Source organism: Carassius auratus, chromosome 13, assembly GCF_003368295.1.
Source record: "Carassius auratus strain Wakin chromosome 13, ASM336829v1, whole genome shotgun sequence".
NCBI classification, from domain to species: domain Eukaryota; kingdom Metazoa; phylum Chordata; class Actinopteri; order Cypriniformes; family Cyprinidae; genus Carassius; species Carassius auratus.
The window spans coordinates 25,452,828-25,476,369 of NC_039255.1; the positions used below are offsets into that span (position 1 = coordinate 25,452,828).

The following is a 23,542-nucleotide window of genomic DNA, read 5'->3' on the forward strand; positions in this document are numbered from 1 at the left end:
ATCTGTCATCTTGGATGTTTATTTTTGTAAAACTGCATCATAAATACAGCTGTTTAAAAATGTTTGATACCATAATGCATAATGATTCTTCTCAACAGAAAATCTATTTGAGAAACAAAATTACAGAAACTTGTGCATATGTTCCTATGTACATATCAGCTGAAACAAAATTATACATGTAGACAATGACAATATGAACTACTACATACTTGAACAAAATTAAAAAGCTATTAAAAACAAGCTTTGATCTTATAAAGACATTTTTGACAAATTTCTCATCTATGTGCAAAAAGAATGAGGCTTTATTTCTTGAGGCAACCTCAATCACTTATAAATACAGATAAGAAAAAGGCACATTATTCAGGTTACAAAGCCACTTTTGATTAGCTAAAATTATTAACGGTTTAGGATCATTCCTTAAATAATATCTGGTATCTCAATAGTCCAAGCTGTTGTAATAATAAGCTATTCAACATAACAGTCAATCAAACAAGTGAGATATTGGGTTATTTGTAACCCAGGGGAATCAAACTCAATTCCTGGAGTGCCAGAGCCCTGCAGAGTTTGGATTCAACCCTAATTAAATGCACCCGATTCAACCAATCAAGTCATTCGGGTTTACTTGAAAACTATATAGTATGTGAGCAAGGGTTGGAACTAAACTCTGGCAAGACTCCTGCCCTCCAGGAATTAAGTCTGACACCCGTTTATAACTCATTTAAAATTCCCAATGGGAATCAGAACCTTTATTGATTTTTACATTAATGGCTCCATCAACAATAACAAGAAAGGAAGTCTTTTCTCATAAACAAATAGATTTCTTTAAGCATAACTGGAAAATGTTTGACACCGAAAAGAAATAACTCTGGTAAATGTCTTTACCTGAACTACCTAACAATGACAAATCTCTCTCAGATGACAATAAATTCAAAGCTTCAAAAATGTACTGCCAAGCTTAAAAAAATAGCTTCAAAAATATGACATTTTTTTTTAAAAAGCATCAGCACCCCTTTCTTATGAAACATGTCTACATGAGGTTCTAGTACCTATACACATTGTTCATGGTTTTGAAGTCCGAGTACGTTTTGTGGGTGTGACCAGTGGTTCCAAGCCTCGCTTTGTGGAGGATTTGGGAGAGGCAGTCTGTGAAGGGATGCCTTCCATCTTTCTTTGTGACCTAGTTAACACTTGGTCTTCCAACATCAGAGGTTTAATGTCAACATCTAAAGATTGTGATTCTAAATTATTAGGGCCTTTTTGAAACACCAGTTTCTTTGTGTCAACTTTACTTTTCCCACTTGCTTTTATTTGCTGTGCCTTGTCAGTTCCAGTTTTGATCAGTTTCTGTTTTTTACTAAAGATGTTTGCCGAGGCATTCTCACCGATAGCTTTTGTCATTCTTGTGAGTGCCTGCAACCTCTTTGGAGAGGCACGGTCTTTGTGACATGGGTTCCTTTTCAAACCTCTTTGTTTCAGGGCAGAGTTTGTTTTTGCAGTCTTGGTCAGAGATGAGATCCTCTGAACCACAGACTTAGACCCTTTACATGTCGGTAGTTTTTGTTTGTTGGCTTTCTTTGGAATTATTGCCGACTGGAGATGAGCACCTTTGAAAGTTTTCTCTTTGCGTTTCTTGTTTTGCTGAACCTGAAGCTTCTCACGCATGTTGGAATATTTCCGAAGTATTCTAGCACTGGCTGGATTTTTCGCACCGACTGCGGTCGAGGCCAGGCTCTCGGGAGTCTGTGCCGGTGTCACTCCAGCAAGACTCTGTGCCTTTGTACAGATTCGTGTGGCAGTCGTCGGTTCGTGCTTGACTTTACTCCTCATCACAGAAATACCCTGACCTAAAGCTTTGGCAAGCAGCCTTTGATTCTTGGGGGTGTTCTTCACTGGTGATGCAATAGCAAACTTTTTCAGGTGCTTCTTCAACCGTTCAGCCTGGAGGCTTGGAAATATCCCATGAGAGGAACCCGCTCCTGCTGCCGAAGAGTGAAAGCACAACTGTGTTTCAGAAGGAAGTCTGGTGTTGATCTTTTTAACAATCACAAGTGATTTGGTTTCAGTTGACTGCAGAAACCACCTGCAGATACTGGGCAAATCAAAAGGCTTCATGAATAGCATTTGCACAGGGGACAACTTTTGTTGTTCCAATGGCCTTGACTTTCGTACTCTGCGTTTGCTTTTCCAGATTTCTTTAAGCCTGTCTGCCTTGTTTTTGGGTTTTGGTGCAGGCTGGCCCTCCTTATCCATTGGAACCCAACTTTTGTGCATTTTATCAAACTTTGAATTTAAGCTTGAAATCAGCTGCTGGTGTTTTTCCCGCCTTAGTGCATCCAAAAATTTAGGGGGACTGCAAACAACAGGTTCAGTCGTCTGAAGACTAGCTAGGTGGAAGGATTCATCTGGCAAAGTTGATGAGCCTCTTATTTGGGACTCCATATGCTTCTGATTTTGGATTTTAACGTTTGAACTAAAGGGGCTCTCTTCAGCTTCTCCACTTGAAGATGCTGAAACCTTTAGTTGTCTCAGAGGATGTTTATTTTTATTATGGGTTGTTGTTGAGCCACATGCCTGTTCAGTATTAGATGCATTCCCTCTTCTCAAGGACATGCGTCCAGGGCTCTCTGATGCATCTATGATAACAGATTTGTTGTTGCGGGGCTGTTCTGCAGTTAAACTGGCACTGCTTCTTAAGGGCATGTGCCCACTGGCTTCGGTTTTTCTGGCCTCAGAGTATGAACTGACAGGTTGTTCACTGAAACTCTTACTGCAACTTTTAACAGGAGAATCTTTGGTAACATTCGGTTTAACTGAGCTAATAGTTCTACTTCGAAGAGGCATATGCGTCACTGCCTCGGAAGATGTACACAAATCTCTGTTAGCTGCTTGCTCACTAATAGAGCTGCTGCTTCCTAAAGGTATCTGTCCTTGCTTCTCTGAATGGGCTTCTGTCGGAGTGATCAACTTTGAACTTGGCGCTTCAGTGTTACTTTTGCTTCTCAAAAGCATATTTTCAGAACTTGGTGGTGACTTTTTAATGGCTGAACAGGGTCCACTATTAGACATCTCAACAGGACTAATTTTATTTCTAAGTGGCATTTTTTCAGTGCTTTCAGAGGCTTGATTGTTCTGTTTGTGGTGTTTTTCACTCTCTGAAGTGGAGGAGGTGGTGCTTACAGTCTCTGGAAGAACGTCATGTGACAAAACATTTGGCAAATCATTATTTACTTTACTGTCTGGACTCGAATGCTCATCTCTACCAACAGCCGTTGCAGTTCTTGATTTTGGTCTCATTTGTGGACTGTGATCCACAACCAGACCGTTATAAGGTTTAGCAGCCGGGAGGTCCTGTGTAGTTTCAAGTATGTCAACAACTTTCAAATCAGGCTCCTGCTCAGTATGTACATTTGTTTCAGTAGAATGAGTCTTTGGGCTTTTATCATTGGCATGATCAACAAGTTCAGAAGCACCACACTTCATGGATTCTTTTATTACGTCAACACTGCCTTTTGAACTTCTACTACGCAAGCATCTGTCTGAGGACACTGCATGGTTTGGATTCAAACCTTTTGAAGTATGCTGATCCACATCCTTTTTACATTTGACAGGCATTTGTACAGTAGAGACTTCAGTCAGGTTGGACACCACTGAATCCACTTCATTCTTCACTGGTAGTTCGGAAGAGTTTACGGTTTGGAGATTACTTTCAATGGCTTGCAAAACTTCTTCCCGAGCACCTCTATCCTTCTCAGTGTTTGCCTTTATTTCTGATGCCTCTGATTGTTCCTGGACATTTGCTGCAGTCTCGGCTTCTGTGTTTTTTTTTATTTCTCTCTCATCCCTTGGTTCCATGTTGACTTCATCAGCAGAGCACTCTTTGGCCATGTTAGGGGACACATGGATCAGAGATGGCTCCAAAAATGTATTATCATGCTCTGGCTTTCTTTCTGTACCACATATTACTACTTCTGGCATGGGCCCAATTTGGGAGTCAAATCCGTCTTTCTTTACAGTGAGTTCTGTTGTTTCAGTGGTTCCTTCTACCATGTCCATATGTTTTTCTTGCACTACTGCATTCAGAGTACACCTGGGAGCTTCTGAGATCAAATCTAGTTGCATGGTTAATTCACTCTGTTTACCTGACGGTTCACTGAAAATATGGCCATTGCTTTCAATTTGACCCGTTTGACTGGTTTCAACCATCAGACCCAGACTGGTTACTTTCACGACATCTCCAGGCATTTCATTCTCCACTATCTGCTCCGATGATTTTGGAATAACATTTTTCATGCAGTCGCCTGCAAAAGGTGCGTTTACAAGAGGAACACTGCCAGACTTAGAAAGGACCTGCTTTGGAGTCACTGAGGTGTGCATGTCTGGCATACGAGCTGGACAATTCCCACTAGAATCGCCTATCAATTTACCAGCTAATGTACGGACGGTTTTTAGTTCCAAGTACTCCTCCACATATCTGTGCCCCCTCGTGCTCTTCCGGGCATTTTGTCGTGGATGCAGTCGATGACGAGATTGAGGCTGACATTCTGTTATTGATTTTCTAATATAAACTAGGTCACAATGGCTCATTTCAGCATCATTTATGATACAACTTAAAGAGCCATTCCTTTGACTAAGACAAGAACCTTTTCTGCTTTTCCTGGCTGTTCTTGGGGATATTGGTAAAACAACATTCGATGTCTTTTGAAATGTGGAGGGCTTTACAACATCATCTTCATTTTGTGCAAAAGAGCACATCTGTGCTAACGGGCCTGCATGCTCGTTCTCTGCGGTACAAGTTGGCAAACATTGCTCAGCACTGCATAGACACTTCTTTACAGAATTGCTACTGGGAATTTGTTGACTGCTTGACCCCAACTCTCTTTTTGCTCCCAGATTATCAGTAGTTGTCTTTGTCATGACGAGAAATTTAGGAGAACTTACATTTCCACACTCAACACTTTTTTCACAAGATGAAGATGACAAAACTTCCAACTTGCCAAGGTCTTCTTGTTTTTCAGTCCGTACACGGGCAGTACTGGAAACAACAGCCTTTAAAACCTCGGCAATGGGCTTTTGACTGTTCCTGACAGATGACCCTTGAGTCTTACTAATGCTCACAGCCGCATCCACAGCGCATGTTCTCTCAGACCTGGTTTCAGATGATGCACGACTGTAGCTGGTTGTCGCCTGCTTCTCAGACAAATCTGGAGTGGGTGCTTGGAATTGGTCGGGAATAGCCACAGCCTTGACTTCACTTTGTAAGAAGCCTAATGCTTCGACTATTTGGCGCTGATGATGCAAACATAGCTTTGCCATGAACTGTTCCAAAGTGGACACCAGCTGTAGATCTCTTACTTGGGCAAGACTCAAGTCGACAGATTCCCTGAAAGACCGGGCAAAAAAATTAGACATATATAGGAACTTTCTAAACTGCATAAGAAAATACATGATTGGACCTCATAAGTAAACAATACATATAAACCTGGTAGAAACATACTGTATCCTGCTTTACCTTTTGACCAAATGTGTAGCTGGGCTGACATCAGAACTTCTTAAAGATGTATGACTTTTGTTAATATTCTTCTTAGTAGAAAGATCAAGAACTCCATCTAAAGAGACAAATCATTCAAAGGTAAGATGACCGGACTTCTTTTGAACTAGTAGCGCTTACTGTATTCATAATCCTATACTGTACCTTGCTCAAAATCCTCCACTTTGACCTTTCTCAGAGAGAGGTCCAGCGGGGCATCTTGGTCCATGATTAACTTTTTCTGACAAGAGTCTATTTTGACAGCAGTGGATGAAGTGTGACAGCTAGGTTTCAAAAGTCTTTGGTGCTTTTTTTCATTGTTCTGAAGGTCCTGAAAACAGTCACTTCCGGAGGTATAATATGAAGCTAACTCTTTAATCATCTGCTGCACGATACCACAAGCCACCACAGGGATGTGAGGATCTGGAATTCTTGGAGAGTATTCTGTTGACAGTTCAATTAAATATGTTGTTAAAATAAAGCACTCTCAATAACCATTCGACAACATAAGTCTGACAATAAATGTCACAGTTGATTAGGACTTAATTCAAATGTGCAGGCAACAGGAACATTTGATAGGAACAAACTAGAAAGGAGTAAATATTGCTTTGCTAAATGCACATTAAAACTTGAGAGATTGATCGATTTACTCTGGAGAGTAACCGCTCTTACTAAAGTAAAAGTTGCAGTCATTCCCATCACTATACTGTCCCACCATTCATTACCACACACATGACAGACTATGTGCTGGCATACTCACCTTTACTGTGTAACACTGCATCCAGGAATTCCTCTGATTGCCACTCAAGTCTGCTTATATTAGAGGGATCTTTACCTAGTAAAGGTTTTCCACCACTTTCCACAATTTGCTTGTTCAGTGCAACTACATGTTCCTGTTCATAGAGGAAAAATACAAAGAGAATAAAGGGTGGAGGTGTGTGCTTTAACAGTTTAGGAGACACACATGGCAACTTAAAATGTATTCAAATACTATGGTAAATGAAATTAACACTTAAAATACTAACACTGAAACACAGTTGAATCAATAGTATAGATGCAAGAAACGATACCCTAAGGTAAAACAAAAATCAGAACGGTTCTTCCAAGGTGTCCTGATATATCAGGAAAAGGGGGGAAAGTGTAAATGAACAAAAAAAAAACTACCTTCACTTTTTCTCGTCTTAAGCAGCAGAAAAGACAATTTTCATCAAATGACCAATTTGACACACTTGCAGGCTTACAATCTGTGGATCCAAAAGAAGAGGCAAAATTCAACTGTGTGTGCAAGAAAGGGAACTTGGAGAAAAAACAAAAAACAAAACCCACCAGTTTTACAGACTAACTAGCTGTCTATTTTGGGTAGCGTGACTGTCAATGCAAAATGGAAACGGTTAATCAAAAGCCTCCTTAGACCGGTTTAATTACATTATTCCAATCCCCTAGTAGCACCACCAACTCAAAGAGGATATTGTTTGGGTTGTATCTTTGAACCCTTAGGTCTAGTAACATTGATTTTCTGTCCTCCAGTTCTCTCATCATCTCCCAATGTTGATCATCCAACAATAGAAAGACATACAACTAACAGTTCATTACATTTCTCTTGGAAGATTTGTCCAGTCTTCACCAAAATCACCAAATCGACCCTTTTCTAATTTCTGTGGTTTTCAGAAGTGGAAGCCATCATAGTTAGGTTAACTTTTATAGTGGTGAATAGAAACTGGAACAAATACTTTATGCATTTTCATTTGCCCCAATAGCAAGAAAAAATAAAATATCTGTGTTTTATTTTCACAGAACCACACTTCACTGAAAGATATGCATGACAATTGCAGCTTCTGTCAAATTGCTATTTTGATTACATCATGATTAATCGTGCAGCCCTACTCAGCAGCATTACCTAGCTTTCTGCAATTTAATGCCCAGGTAATAAAAACAAAAGTTCATTGTGGTTAATGTATATAATAAACTTATTAGTATTAATATATATTAAAAACACTAGTGACACCGCAACTCACAGTGCGTTTATTGGATCCATTTTTCAGTACGTGTTCTCCCTTGCAACTAAAACAATGACACCGGCCAGCAGCTATTATTGGGGATTTAGATTCAGTTCAGGGAATTAAAGATCTAAATCAGTAAGTTATTTGTTCAGTGGCATTTCCTGCAAGTTACAACACTTCACCAATAGATGATGACCAGCCAGATTCTTGTGTATATAACTCTGATCATTGCTTACTTCTGATTATCGGTTAAAGCAACAAAGTAGACAGAGTAATGCTATATTTTATAGTGGTATATGGATGAGATTAGGAGGAGAAACAGCAAGAAACAGATAGAGGAGATACCACACTTTTCAAACTACACATCCTCAGCATCAGAATCAGTGTTTTTGCTTTAGTAACATTCATATTGAATCTAAAGGGCTAATCTATTTGACTGTGGTGGTCATACGCGGTCAAATACAGCTTTACTAAGCTCAAAGGCTCTGACCCAAGCTGTGATATAAACACAACGCTATTGGCTGTTTTTTTAAGTGGGCGGGGCTGCACAATATGTCTTTGTCTTCCTGTACCAGTTGAAATTACGACAACACACAGAAAAGCTCTGTGTCTCAAAGCACTACATTAGATCTTTAAAGCAAAGTGTTCTGCCCTGATAGAAGTACATAAGGTGAGTCTTATCAAATGACCAATCTCATAACTGATTTATAGAAAATACCAAAAGACATACATTGTGTATAGCCATTCAGCCTACTGAGATAAAATAGTGGGATATATTTTTTGGTCCATGTCACCCAGCCCTAAAACGTGGTTCAGTCAACTCCAAATAACTGTATAAGTTTATATAACTTTAGCCACACTCACGGACACACAGACACTCTCAAAAGAGCACAGAGCACAGAAGTCATCATGGAGATCCTCATCAGAGATCACCAAGCACCACGCAATGCTTCACCAGACACACAACTATACAAAGGTCGCTTCCACATTTGTGATACAATACTCATATGACAATATTTTTATTACAAAAATATATAGAGAGAAAAGCGTCTGCTAAATGCATAAATTTAATATATGTAAAATAAAAAGTAAAACACTTTGCATCTAGATTCACTACATGATCAAAAGTTGGGTTTAATATTTGTGGTTGGTAAAATTAAGGTAATTTATGATAAAAGATGCAAGAAGATTCAACCTTTCTAAAACATGATAAAATGAACATGTCTCTCTCAACGGCAGGCTTGGGAAGTGACAGATCTACACATTTAACTATTAAATAGGGTCAAAAAGTGTTGGTAATGGGACCAGTTACATTCAACAAGTATTTCCATTTAGTTTTAAATGTCTAGCAATTTAAATGCTTGAGCTCTTTGAAGTGGGATGGATTCTGATTGGCTGTCAACTCCGATGACCCTTTCAACGGTATTTCTTGCCTTTCCAAATAACAGAAAGCTTGTTTCTACTCTCATTTGATAAGAGAGGACTGATTGTAAGTTGTCTGGCCGCTGGACAATGCAAAACCTTCGTCTAGAAATGTTGTGCGGTCCATGTAAAACATGTCTGATAAACAAATTAGAAATGCAGAAATTACATGAAGGTGGTTCACTATTGAACTTTAAAGGCATAAAACCTTTTCCTTTTCTACGGTATTTGCAGAGCAAGCAATGATGTAATTTCTGAGGCACTTTTTTTTCTAATAAGCCTCCTCATTAAAACACATCCTTCATATTCAGCAGCCACCCACAACACATCATTGACTCCCTTCAGTTAGAGCCTGTGTGTCCTTTTCTGATCATCATCATCTCAGAAAACATACCTTTCAGAAGCCTGAGATCCTCCAGAACCTGCGTTTTACCAAACACTCCCAAGATCAAGTCAAGACCTATTCAGAGGAGAAGAGAGATGCGCTCAAGAACAGTTTCTTGAAGTCTGACACAATGAACCAAAAATTAATTCATCAGACATAAATTATGTGAAGTTAATTATGATCAAGAATGAAAACAGATGCACAAGAGTAAATGGTAAAAGATGATTTTAAGGACCAATTCTCACTATTAACAAGTTGCTCATTACCATGCACATTACCAGCTTATTGGCTGTTTATTAGTATTAATAAAGCACACATGAATGTCTTATTCTGCATGAATGAAATCTAGATCCCTTAACTACATTACTAACTAAATTACCAGGCAAACGTCAGAGTTCTTTAACAATGAACTTTGAAGGATCACAAACACCCTGAAATGTTAAAACATCTCTGCATTTAGTCCCTCTGACAAATTTTCATGCGCGTAAGATGCCCCAAGGGCTGGACAATAACACAATATGCATCACAATAAAATATTCTTCAATAACAGCGATATGATTTTTAAACTCATTTCTGATATTTCGATAAATATTACCAATGTTTCCCGATTTACTTCGTTAAATAAACATGAGCACTGCACGTTTCTACATCAAAAAGCGTCGCGGTGTTTTATATGAACTTATATTAACTATATTAAACTTAACTATATTAAAAGTTTTTTTCTTCTGCTCATCAAGCCTGCATTTATTTGATCCAAAGTAGAGCAAACACAGTTTCATTTTGAAATATTTTTACTATTTAAATAACTGCTTTAAACGGTTTATTTCTGTGATGCTCCGCTGTATTTTCAGCATCATTCCTCCAGTCTTCAGCGTCACATGATCTTCAGAAATCATGATAATATACTGCTTTGATGATTATCAATATTTAAAACAGTTAAATACATTTTATTTATGTTTATTTAGCAAGGATGCTCAAAATTGGATTGATCAAAAAGTGATAGACATTTATAATATTACAATTTCTATTTCAGATAAATGTTGTCCTTCTGAACTTTCTATTCATCAAAGAAACCTGAAAGAATTATACTCCGCTGTTTTCAACAAATGATTTTTGAGAAGCAAATCCGAATATTAACATTATTTCTGAAGGATCATGTGATTGGAGAAATGATGCTAAAATACAGCTTAGAAATCTGAAATAAAATACATTTCAATAAATAATAAAAAAAAAAATAGTAAAAATATTTCACCATGTTACTGTTCTTGCTGTATTTTGGATCAAATAAATGCAGTGAGCTGAAGATCTTTTTTAAACATTAAAAATCTTACAGTGAAAACACTTTTGACTGGTAGTGTGTATTAGCCTATGGTTTAAAATATAAAAGATTATTAATGTTGATATTAATGTTAATTAGGTGAGTGATTTCACATTTATTGTTTGTATGAAGGCTAAATACAAATAAAAGGTGAACCTTCATTTATTTGTGCTGTATTTTTTCTAAAATATATGGTTTTAAATAAGGTGTCAGACTTGGCAAATTCATTTTTCATAAGTTTGTATGCACAGACATCTGTTCTTGGCAGTTTTTACAAGGCTTTTTTAATAGTGTTCATATTGATATTGGAATTATATTGTATTATATCGACCGAATCGACATGATACAAGTTTTGGCCATGTCTTCCAGCCCTAGCAGCGTAGCGAGCCTCATGATTAATTAACAGTGATGTTTTTAAGTGTGAAGTCGGTTAGTCACTACATGACATCTGTCTGTGACAGCTCATGTGACCCGCAGCAGATGACATTCAGCTTGTGGTTTACCTTGATCTACAAACACACACACGTGACTTTCACACCAGAAGACTCTCTGATAGGAAACGTCCTAACACATCGTGCAGATGTGTCTGTGATGTGCGTGTGCTATCAGGAACTGAGGCGTCTTTAACAGAGTTTGCTCATCTGTGATACGTCTATAGGACATTTCCTATCAGATGTCGAACAGACGCTGAAGTTTATGTTTATGATTTAGAAAGTAGTCTATGCACACATCTTAAAGCAGTCTGTCAGAGGTTTGTACACAGCAGATGCTTTCCAGATGAAGCGATCTTTAACAGCTGTACCTGTGCTCTCTGAGCCCAATCTGAGCACCTTCCACACAGACCCACATCATTCCCACTCATCACATCACAGATCCTTACAAACGCCTCATTTAGTCTTTTCATCTCGACTCTGAATAATGCATGTTAAGGTTCATAAGTGCAGAGCTTTTATGTGTGTTACTTATTTGATTTGGGGCTTGTTTTAAAATTTCTATTTAGTTGTGTTATTTACATTATATTTAAATTATGCAAGTGCTACAGTTAGTGTTATATTTCAATCAAACAAAGAAACGTGCAGCATTTTGTCCAAGCAATAATAAAAGGACACATTTAATTTATAATTTGGTTAAAAAAAAAATTCAAAACAAGGTGAATGTAATCGAATCGTGACTCGTCACATCCCTTTAAACGAGGGTAATTAAGATTCTTAGTTACACATCATTGTAATTAATAATTATGATATTAATATATGTAAAACAAAAACGATTAAAAAAAAACATACACAGATATATTGTCCCGGTTTTTTTAATTTAGTAGATAATCACAAGTGATATTTCAGTGTTATTGTGATCACTGAACTAGGAAATGTCCCGGTTTTCATTTCAGTAATCTGGTCAATTTAACATGAATTAATTTACGACATATGGACTAGATTTAGAGCGAGTGCAGCACAGTTTGGTGATAAATCATTGCGCGTGTGTTCTGTAAAGATTACTCGAGGAATAAAAGTCAAACATTATGGGGGTTTGTTAGCTCCTGGCGGTTAGCCGTTAGCATGCTAGCTGCAGGAATCAGTGTCTCGGTCTCTATGTTTCTATCGTGAACACACCAGGAAGAATCCGAGCAGATCTCTCGTGATGGTGTACTGCTCTTACCCACACTGTGAAGGAGCTCGGACCTCCAGCTCTCCGCGTCCCGGACAATAACAAACCTCTCGCTCGAGCACGGACTCGCCATCTTCTACTGTGATGAACACGGGCGGGGACGCGCACGCTATCTGATAGCGCGAGCACGCATCGCTTCGCACGAAACGTCACTATGCGGCGAATATTACGCCTTATTATTTCTACCTGCGGTTAGTAACCTCAATTTATCATGGAAACTGCCAAAATAAGTTCTGCATCAATAAAACAATTAAGGAAGTGTCTTATGAAATATTTCATATAATTTATTCCGCCCTAAGCACGTTTTGTAAATAATAAAGCTTAATATTGCATATACCTGTGAATTTTGTAATCAAGAAAAATAAACTATTTTACATCTATTTTATTTTCTACTGTAGTTACTCAAGATTATTTTTGGAAATAATTTTGAATTCTTTATTAATAGAAAACTGGAGCATGATAGAAATGTGTATATTTGATATGAATGAAAATTTGAAGTGTAAAGAACAACATATTATTTTTTATTTGTTTATTTTATTAGGAAAATAGCATAAACGTAAAGAAGTGGGCTCAAAGTAAACCACATTTTTCAAATTTTATGAATGATTTTTAATTATATGTAAATCTCTTATAACAAAACAAAAACCACAAAGAGCTGAAAACATTTAATGATTTGAAAGCCCTGAAAAAAAAAAAAAAAAAAAAAATATATATATATATATATTCCATTTCCTTTTCCTCTATAAGTTTTGGTGTTTTCTTTTTTCTTTAGTTAATATTATAATGTGAATATATGTAAAACCCCTTTTTCTTGTGCCACTGAATTAATAAAGCAAAAATATAATATTTATAATTTAACCTGTTGAAGAGGATATAAACAAAGTCCGTCTTGTGTATTCAGCGCCCCCTGGCGGACGAGCACTGTTTGAGCTGCAGCCTTTCCTCTGGTGTTGCGGTGTTGTGTCGCAGTGGGTGAAGCGCGTGTCTCCCGGCCGACAGGCGGCGCTGATGAGCGTGTGGCCGCTGCGCATGCGCCGCTACTCGTCTTCTCCACATGTACAGCAGCAGCGCGACGCTAAACATGGAGCGCTCTTGATTCTACTGTTTCCCCTCTTCTTATTCTCCTTCATTTAACGTCCACATTCATGTAAAGTGGATTTATGTCGTGGCCTCGTGAAGAAAGAGTGATGAAGAACCGCAGTGCTTATAATATAGATCCGAGACTCAAACACAGAGTCCATCAGGTAAACTTAAAGCTTTAGTATCTAACGTTATCTGTCTGTTAGTATTATATCTATTATTTATTAAAGCATCGTGTAAATAACAGTAATGTTATAAAACACAGTAACCAATTAGCAAGTAATATGAATAAAGAGCACATTTAATAATAATAATAATAAATCTTACATCGCTTATGTATACTACACATGTTATCAGTGATTAGCTAAGTGTTAAATCAGATTAAGAATTCTATAACACTACATCGTAATGATGCGTGACAACTACAGACCGCTTAGCAACACCCTAGCAACCACACAGAACACCCTAGCAACCACCTAGAAACACCCTAGCAACCGAGGGCCGAGTTCTTCCACTCAGGACATGTCCATATCGAGTTATTATTATTGTCTTGTAAATAACTGTGACATTATACAGCACAGTAAGGAACAACTAAGTCATCTGAAGAAAGAAGAAATAAATAAGGATAAATGTATCACAGTTTTAAAGGGTTTGAATATGAATTATCTTACTACTCTATGAGTAGTTGGTAAGACCAGAAAGTTGGCTCGTCTAAGTGAATACAGCAGGTTTGACCATGTTTCACTGTCTTGTATTTACACGTGTTGTTATATTTGTTTACCTGCTTCTTTTGCTGTTCTTTCTCTCTCAAATGTTTCTGATGTAATCCTGCTTTGTCTTCGAGGCTTGCTGAATGTCTTTAAAACTGCTTCATGCTGTGTTTCTGATCGAGATCAACACCTGCTTGACTTGAACATGCTCCTCAGATCACCTCGTTTGTGTTTTCTTGAGTGTGTTTGTGTGTTTTGGGTCTGGAGCCAATCCCTCTGTCTGTTTCAGTATCTGAAGTCTCACAGGGAGCAGTATGTGGACGTGTCTGCGATGGCCTCGGAGCTTCAGCAGCAGTTCAGGTGAGTCTGGATCTGTGACTCTGTGACCGTGGTGAGCTCAGACGCACACACCTGACCCTGTGATGTGTTTGTGATCCGAGCAGGATCGAGTACGGACGCAGGAACAGGACGGCTTTCAGGATTCAAGTGGAGAAAGGTCTGGCTTATGAATGCATGAAAACTGAGCATTACGGCAGAAACTGTTATCTTGAGCGTGTCTTGTGACGTCTGTGCAGTGCATGCGGTGATATGCAGTGAGTCTGATGTCTCCGCTCTGGAAGACAAACACTTGGCCAAAAGAGCGAGGCACAACCAGGAGGACGGGTGAGATACGACTACACATCTACAGACGGGTCATTCACACTCATCTCTTTATAACCCCTGCTCTGGTGGTTTTCAGGGAGGACAGTCACGTCACAGAGTTCAGCTCCGACAGCGAGGACGAGATTCCTGAGCATGAAGTAATCCGGTTTGACTACAGAAGCCAGAAACATCAGGTCTGTCTCTAGGTAAGATGTGGTTAATGCTTGTGTTTCTTCAACAGCACACAAACCACATGAACAGCTCGCTGACGTCCCTCTATCAGAGAGGAGCGCCCCCTCAGAAGAGCGGCTGGACCATCGATAAGACCCCCGACAGAGGGCAGGAGAACATCTTCATCGACCTGTGTGAGGATGAGTCCTCCAGCACCACGGTGAATATCAACTTTCAGACTTCCCCATCCTTTGTTATACTCTACATAAGGTTTCCAGTATTGATGTGCCCATGCAGTTAAATAAAGACCAGAGTTCAGCATGGGGTGCATTTGCGTCTGGTGGATCTCACCTCAGAATGTGTTTCAGAAGCAGAGAGATTCATCAAAGCTGGAGAAGGAAAAGACACCAAAGAGCAGGAAACTGAAGAGATCGAAGAAGAGCAAGCACGACGTGGATGAAGAAATCACTGCCGCAATACAAGCTAAAAAGAGTGAGTGACATCTGCTCGAGGCACGAAGCAGGAATTTGCTTTTCCATCAAAATAATAATTAAATTTATATATGCACATTTTTCCTTGTTTATTTATGTTGACTAATCTTACCTATTATAGTGATTGTGATGAAAAAAATCTTGATGCAAAACAATAATCTTTATTAACAATTCTTCGTTTCTGAGCATCAGGTGTTGTGTAGTGAGTTATTCTGGTTGTAACTCTAGGTAAGAGCCAGGGTTATGAGCTGCAGTACTCCTCTGTGAAGTTTGAGGATTTCGGCGGCAGTGATGAAACTCTAGAGGTGTGTTTCAGATCTCTCCGTCTGTCTGTCTCTCTGTCTGTCTGTATGTCTCTCCGTGTGTTTCTCCGTCCGTCTGTCTCTATGTCTGTCTGGCTGTCTATCTATCTGTCTGTCTCTCCGTCTGTCTGTCTATCTATTTGTCTGTCTGTCTCTCCTTCTGCCTGTCCGTCTGTCTGTCTCCATCCATCTGTCTATCTGTTTGACTCTCCGTCTGTCTCTCTGTCCATCCATCCGTCCGTCTGTCTATCTATTTGTCTCTCCGTCTGTCTATCTATTTGTCTGTCTGTCTGTCTCTCTGTCTGTCTGTCCGTCTGTCTATCTGCTTGTCCGTGTGTCTCTCCGTCTGTCTCTGTCTGTCTGACTCTCCAATCCGTCTCTCCATCTGTCTCTCCGTCCATCCGTCCGTCTGTCTGTCTATCTATTTGTCTCTCCGTCTGTCTGTCCGTCTGTCAATCTATTTGTCTGTCTGTCTGTCTCTCCGTCTGCCTGTCAATCTGTATGTCCGTCTGTCTCTCCATCCGTCTGTCTGTCTGTCTATCTGTCTATCTATCCTTCTGTATGTCTCTCTGTCTGACTCTCCATCCGTCTCTCCAATCCGTCTCTCCATCTGTCTCTCCGTCCATCCGTCCGTCTCTCTGTCTATCTATTTGTCTCTCCGTCTGTCTGTCCGTCTGTCAATCTATTTGTCTGTCTGTCTCTCCGTCTGCCTGTCCGTCTGTCTCTCCATCCGTCTGTCTGTCTATCTATCCTTCTGTATGTCTCTCTGTCTCACCCCCTGTCTGTCTCTCCACCAGTCTCTCCGTCTGTCTCTCTGTCCATCCGTCCGTATGTCTTTTTGTCTCTCCATCTTTCTGTCTGTCTCACCTTCTGCCTGTCCGTCTGTCTGTCTCTCCATCCGTCTATACATCTGTCTCTCCATCCGTCTGTATGTCCATCCATCTCACCGTCTGTCTGTCTCTCCATCCGTCTTTCCATCTGTCTCTCCGTCTATCCTCTGTCTATCTGTCTTTCCGTCTGTCTCTCTTCATCTGTCTCTCCATCCGTCTGTCTCTCGGTCTCTCCATCCGTCTGTATGTCCGTCCGTCTCTCCATCCGTCTGTGTGTCTGTCTTTGCGTCTGTCTCTCCGTCTATCTGTCTGTCTCTCTCCATCTGCCTGTCCGTCTATCCGTCTGTCTGTCTCTCAGTCTATCTGTCTCTCCGTCCGTCTGTCTATCCGTCTGTCTCTCCGTCTGTCTATCTATTTGTCTATTCGTCTGTCTCTCCGTCCGTCTCTCTGTCTGTCTCTCTGTCCGTTTCTCTGTCTGTCTGTCTCTCTGTCTGTCTGTCCGTCTGTCTCTCCGTCAATCTGTCTGTCTGTTTGTCCGTCTGTCTATTTGTCTCTCCATCCATCTATCCGTCTGTCTGTCCATCTGTCTCTCCGTCCGTCTGTCTGTCTGTCTGTCCGTCTGTCTATCTATTTGTCTGTCTCTCCGTCTGTCTATCTATTTGTCTAGCCGTCTGTCTCTCCATCCGTCTCTTCATAAGTTTCTCCTTCTGTCTGTCTATCCGTCTGTCTCTCCGACTATCTGTCCCTCCTTCTGTCCGTCTGTCTCTCCGACTATCTGTCCCTCCTTCTGTCCGTCTGTCTCTCCGTCAGTCTCTGTCTATCCGTCTGTCTGTTTGTCCGTCTGTCTATCTATTTTTCTCAATCCATTTGTCTGTCTGTCTATTTGTCTCTCCGTCTGTCTGTCTCTCTCAATCTGTCTGTCTCTCTCAATCTCTCCATCTGTCTGTCTGTCCTGCTCACACACGTGTGCTGGTCTTCTTCAGGAGGTCTGTAAGCTGCTGATCCACATGAGGCATCCGGAGGTGTACCAGCGGCTGGGAGTGGTTCCTCCGAGGGGCTTCCTGCTGCACGGACCACCGGGGTGTGGGAAGACCCTGCTGGCCCAGGCTGCGGCTGGAGTGAGTGACTCTGAACGTGTGTGTGTGTGTGTGTCACTGCTGCATCTGATGTGTGTGTGTGCAGGAGGTGGGCCTGCCGATGCTGAAGGTCTCTGCTCCAGAGCTGGTGTCAGGAGTCTCTGGAGAGTCGGAGCAGAAGCTGCGGGAGCTGTTTGAGCAAGCCATAGTAAGAGTCACTCTCTGAACATCTTCAGGGTCAGACGCCTCTACTGAGAACTCAACTGATATTCACTTATAGATATTATAATAAACGAGCTAAAACTGAGTTGTGTAGGAACATTAGGAATGTGTAGGAATCATATTTTTAATGATCTGTTCTACTGGCTAAAAAACTGTATTAGTGGTTTTTATGACAGATTATGAATAGATGATGTAGTTCTCTTCTCTAAAGTAGTTTTTATATGTAAATCTGGACCACAAAAGCAGTCTGAAGTCTTTGGGGTTTATTTGTAGCAATATGCAAAAATACAATAGAAAAAATTTGGTAGTTTCCTACCGAAAAATATCAAAACTTAATTTTTGATTAGTAATATTAATATTAGTAAAAATATGAAGTAAAACTTCATTTGGACAACTTTAAAGATGATTTCATCAATATTTAGTTTTTGCATCCTCAGTTTCCGGATTTATTCAAATAGTTGTATTTCAGGCAAATATTGTCCGATCCTAATAAACCATACACTGGTGGAAATACTATGTATTCAGCTGTCAGATGAGGTATGAATCTTGAGTTGAGACTCAGGGTTTTCACTGATGGTTGACTAATGAGTTTCTGGTCGTTGGATGTCTCTCCTGAGGTAAAGGTGATGTTACATGATTTTGTTCTCGCTGTTTCACTGACGTCTTTCAGCTGTTGAAACACTGTAGACCGTGTGTTTCTCAGTGGTGCTCGTGTCACTGTGTCTGTTGTTCCTGTAGAGCAGCGCTCCCTGTATCATGTTCATCGATGAGATCGATGCCATCACACCGAAAAGAGAGATTGCTTCTAAAGACATGGAGAGGAGGATCGTGGCTCAGTTACTCACCTGCATGGACGGTGCGTCACTGTAACTGCTCAGTGATTCTGTTCTCCATGGCTCTGTTTCTACACATCATGTTTGTCTGTTGTTGTCTTCAGACCTCAATTCATTATCAGAACCGGCTCAGGTGTTGGTTATTGGAGCCACTAACCGTCCGGACTCGCTGGACCCGGCCCTGCGTCGAGCCGGCAGGTTTGACCGTGAAATCTGTCTGGGGATCCCTGACGAGGCCGCGCGGCTGAAGTACGTCACTCTCACTGACACCACACCACACAGCACAGAAAGAGCTAATACTACTGCTAAAAGCTGAATAAAAGAAGTCATGTTGAACAAGGAACATAACTTCCCCTCACTGTGTCTTATCCCAGGATCCTGAAGACGCTCTGTCGTAAAATCATGCTCCCGGAGGACTTCGACTACAGTCAGCTGGCGCGCCTCACGCCGGGGTATGTGGGCGCAGATCTGATGGCGCTGTGTCGGGAGGCGGCCATGACGGCGGTCAACAGGATCCTGCTGCAGCCCAACACTGAAGACGGCACCGCACCGGTACACAAACACACAACACATGACCAGGACCGATGATTTCTAACCCAGACCGCAGAAGATGTTTAGCATTGTTAGCATCTGTGTTCAGCCTAGACCTGAGACACTTTGACAGCGATACTCGAAAAATACTGCGCTTTAAGACAATGCCTAATTTGTAGATCACTCTTTGAAACCGTAATAATGTATTTGAAACATGTCAATCTTAAGGAATTTTTACACCCTCTGCTGATACTCATACGAGGCCCTTGGTAGCACTGATGCCCATTTGAACTGGGATATATCTGCAGTCCTTTAAAATCCACACAAATTGGACACAAGCTCAAAAATAACATTTCTTGCATTTCAAGAACCCTTTGATCTCAAGCGAGTAATTTGCATGAAATAGTCTACACATTTTAATCTTTATGGGTTTGATTTCTCATTAATCACCAGTCATTTTCTTATTGATTCGTGCTTTTGGCAATATATTTGGTGTGAAAGTGCCTTTACACAAGCATGCAATCAGAACATTCATGAGTGCTTCTAGTACATCAACTATACTTGCTTTCCATGCAAATACATTTGACATAATTAAAGGAATAGTTCAACCAAAAATGAAAATGTTTGCTCTCTCAAACCATCCAACAGATCTTCATCAGATCTGGAGAAATGTAGCACTGCATCAGTGGATGCTCTGCAGTAAATGGGTGCCATCAGAATGAGAGTCCAAACAGCTGATAAAAGCATCACAGGTTAACATCTGGAGAAGACAAAAGCTTATTAGAAATAAATCCATCATTAGGACGTTTTTAACTAAAATGTGAGTTCACAATCCATATCAACACTTCCTCCAGTGAAAATGTCCATATCCTGTTGGCTGCCACATCAAAATCAACTCGCATATTTGTTCAGAGCTGTTTTGGCTTGTAAACAGTACCTGATCTGTGCAGATTTCTCTCCTGATTCAGATCAGAACACATTTTCACTGGAAGAAGTGTTATGGACTCCCATATTTTAGTTTAAAAACATTTCACGATGGATTTGTTTGGTACAAACTTGCAGCTTTTGGCTTCACCAGACGTGAACTGATGGACTGAGTGGTTTTGTTTTTGGGTGAACTATTCTGTTAGCATTGAAGAAGACTAATCCCATTAGAGCGTTTAGTGTGAAACCGTGTTCAGCTTGTGTCGGTCTCTCAGAGGACTGTGGTCTCAGCTGTTGTTGGTTGCTGTCAGAAAGCAGATCTGGAGCAGCTGCTGTCATTGTTGAAGAGGAACGAGACTCTGAGCGAGGAGCAGCTCTCTGGACTCTGTGTGCTCATGTCAGACTTCAGGACGTCGTTACCCAGAGTCCAGCCGTCTGCCAAGCGCGAGGGGTTCGCCACCGTCCCAGACGTCACCTGGGAAGACGTGGGTGCGCTGCACGACATCCGGGAGGAGCTCAACATGGCCATCATGGTACACCGCGTCCACTGTGGTATCAGTGATTCCTCAGTTTCCCGTCTCTTCGTTTAGAGGTGATGTTGTGTGTTTGTGTGTTTGTGTGTTCTCAGGCTCCCATCAATAACCCGGAGCATTTCCGAGCTCTGGGTCTGAACACGCCCGCTGGAGTGCTGCTCGCTGGACCGCCCGGATGTGGGAAGACCCTGCTAGCCAAAGTGTGTGAGCTTCTCTTTAGAGCTGTGTGTGTGTGTGTGTGTGTGTGTGTGTGTACACCAGGTCTTAACCAGACGCAGCGTGATTAAAGCTTCCTCTGCCATGTACAGCACTGGTTCTGTAGAGTTCCTCAGTGATGATGGATGTTTGTCGGCTCATCCCTGATTTCACATTACCTGGTTTTCCCTTGGCTTTTGGATTCCTGCAGAAACCAAGTTCTGTGATCAGGAAAACATCTATGATGCATCATGAATGTGAATAAATTGTTGTTTTGATGTTTTAAAGAATGTGTGTAACCAAAGAGTTGCTGGCCATGAGCTGTTTGGTTGCTCACAGTCTTTTGTGTTCATCAGAGGAAGCTGTGTAAATGATGACGGGTTTTCATTTTTGGGTGAACTGTCCCTTTAAGGACGTGGCTGTGTTTGCTCCCTGTATCTTCAGTGGCCAGTGAAACTCTCTCTCTCTCTCTCTCTCTCTCTCTCTCTCTCTCTCTCTCTCTCTCTCTCCCCCCCCCTCTCTCTCTCCTCTCCCTCTCTCTCCCTCTTTCTCCCTCTCTCTCTCTCTCTCTCTCACTCTCCCTCTCTCTCTCTCTCTCTCCCTCTCCCCCTCTCTCTCTCTCTCTCCCCCCCCCCCTCTCTCTCTCTCCTCTCCCTCTCTCTCCCTCTTTCTCCCTCTCTCTCTCTCTCTCTCACTCTCCCTCTCTCTCTCTCTCTCTCCCTCTCCCCCTCTCTCACTCTCTACCCCCCCCCCTCCCTCTCTCCCTCTCTCCCTCTCTCTCTCTCTCTCTCTCTCCCTCTCTCTCTCTCTCTCTCTCACTCTCTCCCTCTCTCTCTCTCTCTCTCTCTCTCACTCTCTCTCTCCCTCTCTCTCTCTCTCTCGTTACAGGCTGTCGCTAACGAGTCGGGGTTGAACTTCATCTCTGTCAAGGGTCCCGAGCTGCTCAACATGGTGAGTTTCTCTGGTCTCTCCGGTGTGTGAGGAGTGTGTGAGGTTGACCGTGAGCCGTGTTGTGTGTGCAGTATGTGGGCGAGAGCGAGCGGGCCGTCCGGCAGGTCTTCCAGAGGGGCAGGAACTCAGCGCCCTGCGTCATCTTCTTCGACGAGATCGATGCTCTCTGTCCTCGTCGCTCGGAGCATGAGGTGAGAGCCGTCATCACACTTCAGTTTCTCAGCTGTCTGAAGTCTGCTCACACTGCTGTGTGTGTGTGTGTGTGTGTGTGTGTGTGTGTGTGTGTCAGTCGGGAGCCAGCGTCCGCGTGGTCAACCAGCTGCTCACAGAGATGGACGGCATGGGGAACCGTCACCAGGTGTTCATCATGGCCGCCACCAACAGGCCAGGTGATCAGAGCTATATTCACATGTCTGTGATAATCCTGGACTTCTGTAAGGTGTTTGTGACTTCATGTCTGTGTGTAGATATCATCGATCGAGCTGTGCTCAGACCAGGACGACTGGACAAAACTCTGTATGTGGGTTTACCGCCTCCTGAAGACAGACACGCCATATTAGTCACCATTACCAAGGTAAAGCTCATATAACCTAACACAGCATGACCGGTGTAATGAGCTGAAGCGTGGCTCACCTCTGGACTGATTCGGTTTCAGAACGGCACCAAACCTCTTCTGGATTCAGATGTCAATCTCCAGGAAATTGCCCATGATGCACGCTGTGACAGTTTTACGTGAGTGTGTCAGGTGTTATTAGAGCGGTGCTCACAACATGAAAAGATCATTTTTCCACTCAAATCCTTTGATTAGTTTCTGCTTTGACTTGTTGTGCATCCCATTATTGAAGCAGCTGATCTAAATGAGTGTGTATCTTCTGAGAAATCAGACATATTCAAACCGGACCAGCTGGTTTTCTCACGCTTGTGCTGCAGTTTCAGTTACACATCGTAACGCTTCATCTATTGATTATGTAGTATGTAGGTATTGATGAGGTTACTGGTGATACTTGGCTCTACTCAGATGAGTTTGTTGATGTATAATCCTCCTCTGAAACTGTAGATGACTTGTGTTCAGCAGATGTTGATCGTCTGTTGATTGTGTGTTCAGAGGTGCAGATCTGTCAGCGCTGGTGCGAGAGGCATGTGTGAACGCTCTGAGAGTTCACCTGAGCTCACGGCCAGCACACACACACTCAGGTAACACACACACACACACACACACATCATCTCGTCACAAACACTCCAGGAGATCCACACCCAACACAACAGCATGTGTTTAATGTTCCAGAGCCGGAGAAGGACATCCGAGTGAGCAGGATTCACTTTGAAGACGCCTTCCAGAAGGTGCGACCGTCAGTGTCCAAGAAGGTGAGGGACGAGGAGAACATTCGTTATGAAGACGCTCTGAACAGAACACATGAGAGATCCTCGAGCTGGATCAACTCTTCTGTTGTTCTGCTCAGAGTTTACCCGTCTGGAGTCAGTGTGTGTATGATTTATTAATCGTGGCTGCTTCTCTTCCTCTTTGCAGGATCAGATAATGTATGAGAAACTGAGAGAGACCCTCACAAGATGACAAGCGTCGATCAGAAACATACTTTTGATTCCATTTTTACTAAGAATACAAAAAGATGATAAACTGTTTGATAGAAATCAGTGTTTTGTGTATTTGCCTTCGATCAGAGGAGATTTCAGCATTTATTTCATGAAGTTAAACATGCATTCAAGTGTGTATCA

General features: G+C 41.5%; 2 protein-coding genes across 3 annotated transcripts; one reads left to right on the forward strand and one right to left on the reverse strand.

Moving 5' to 3' along the window:
• On the reverse strand, positions 1 to 12,460 carry LOC113113111 (uncharacterized). 2 transcript variants are annotated; one of them, XM_026279283.1, is made up of 7 exons: positions 12,309 to 12,460; positions 9,344 to 9,409; positions 6,692 to 6,771; positions 6,288 to 6,420; positions 5,693 to 5,971; positions 5,510 to 5,606; positions 1 to 5,380 (listed from the first exon to the last, which is right to left on the reverse strand). In XM_026279283.1, exons 1-7 carry the CDS (start codon positions 12,388 to 12,390, stop codon positions 1,060 to 1,062), a joined length of 5,058 nt encoding a protein of 1,685 aa, XP_026135068.1. In that variant the 5' UTR covers positions 12,391 to 12,460; the 3' UTR covers positions 1 to 1,059. The 2 variants fall into 2 exon arrangements, with proteins under 2 accessions (XP_026135068.1, XP_026135069.1); XM_026279284.1 differs by lacking the exon at positions 6,692 to 6,771 and having other exon boundaries at positions 12,309 to 12,375.
• An 883-nt stretch (positions 12,461 to 13,343) lies between these two features.
• On the forward strand, positions 13,344 to 23,461 carry nvl (nuclear VCP like). Its single transcript, XM_026279285.1, has 23 exons — positions 13,344 to 13,561; positions 14,397 to 14,467; positions 14,551 to 14,603; positions 14,683 to 14,770; positions 14,847 to 14,907; positions 14,991 to 15,140; positions 15,289 to 15,412; positions 15,640 to 15,716; positions 17,527 to 17,661; positions 17,726 to 17,827; positions 18,580 to 18,697; positions 18,779 to 18,923; positions 19,049 to 19,226; positions 20,441 to 20,662; positions 20,758 to 20,862; positions 21,746 to 21,808; positions 21,880 to 21,999; positions 22,098 to 22,197; positions 22,276 to 22,382; positions 22,464 to 22,540; positions 22,914 to 23,002; positions 23,094 to 23,173; positions 23,337 to 23,461. Exons 1-23 carry the CDS (start codon positions 13,478 to 13,480, stop codon positions 23,379 to 23,381), a joined length of 2,394 nt encoding a protein of 797 aa, XP_026135070.1. The 5' UTR covers positions 13,344 to 13,477; the 3' UTR covers positions 23,382 to 23,461.
• Positions 23,462 to 23,542: the final 81 nt, after the last annotated feature.

Excerpts from the sequence above, each read along its gene's own strand:
- LOC113113111 (XM_026279283.1), bottom strand. The coding sequence starts at position 12,390 with ATGGCGAGTCCGTGCTCGAGCGAGAGGTTTGTTATTGTCCGGGACGCG. Across the intron at positions 5,972-6,287 it reads TGCAGTGTTACACAGTAAAG|AATACTCTCCAAGAATTCCA; the intron begins GTGAGTATGCCA and ends AACTGTCAACAG. Across the intron at positions 5,381-5,509 it reads GCTACACATTTGGTCAAAAG|GGAATCTGTCGACTTGAGTC; the intron begins GTAAAGCAGGAT and ends CCGGTCTTTCAG.
- nvl (XM_026279285.1), top strand. The coding sequence starts at position 13,478 with ATGTCGTGGCCTCGTGAAGAAAGAGTGATGAAGAACCGCAGTGCTTAT. Across the intron at positions 20,663-20,757 it reads AGCTCAACATGGCCATCATG|GCTCCCATCAATAACCCGGA; the intron begins GTACACCGCGTC and ends GTGTGTTCTCAG. Across the intron at positions 23,003-23,093 it reads GCCAGCACACACACACTCAG|AGCCGGAGAAGGACATCCGA; the intron begins GTAACACACACA and ends TTAATGTTCCAG.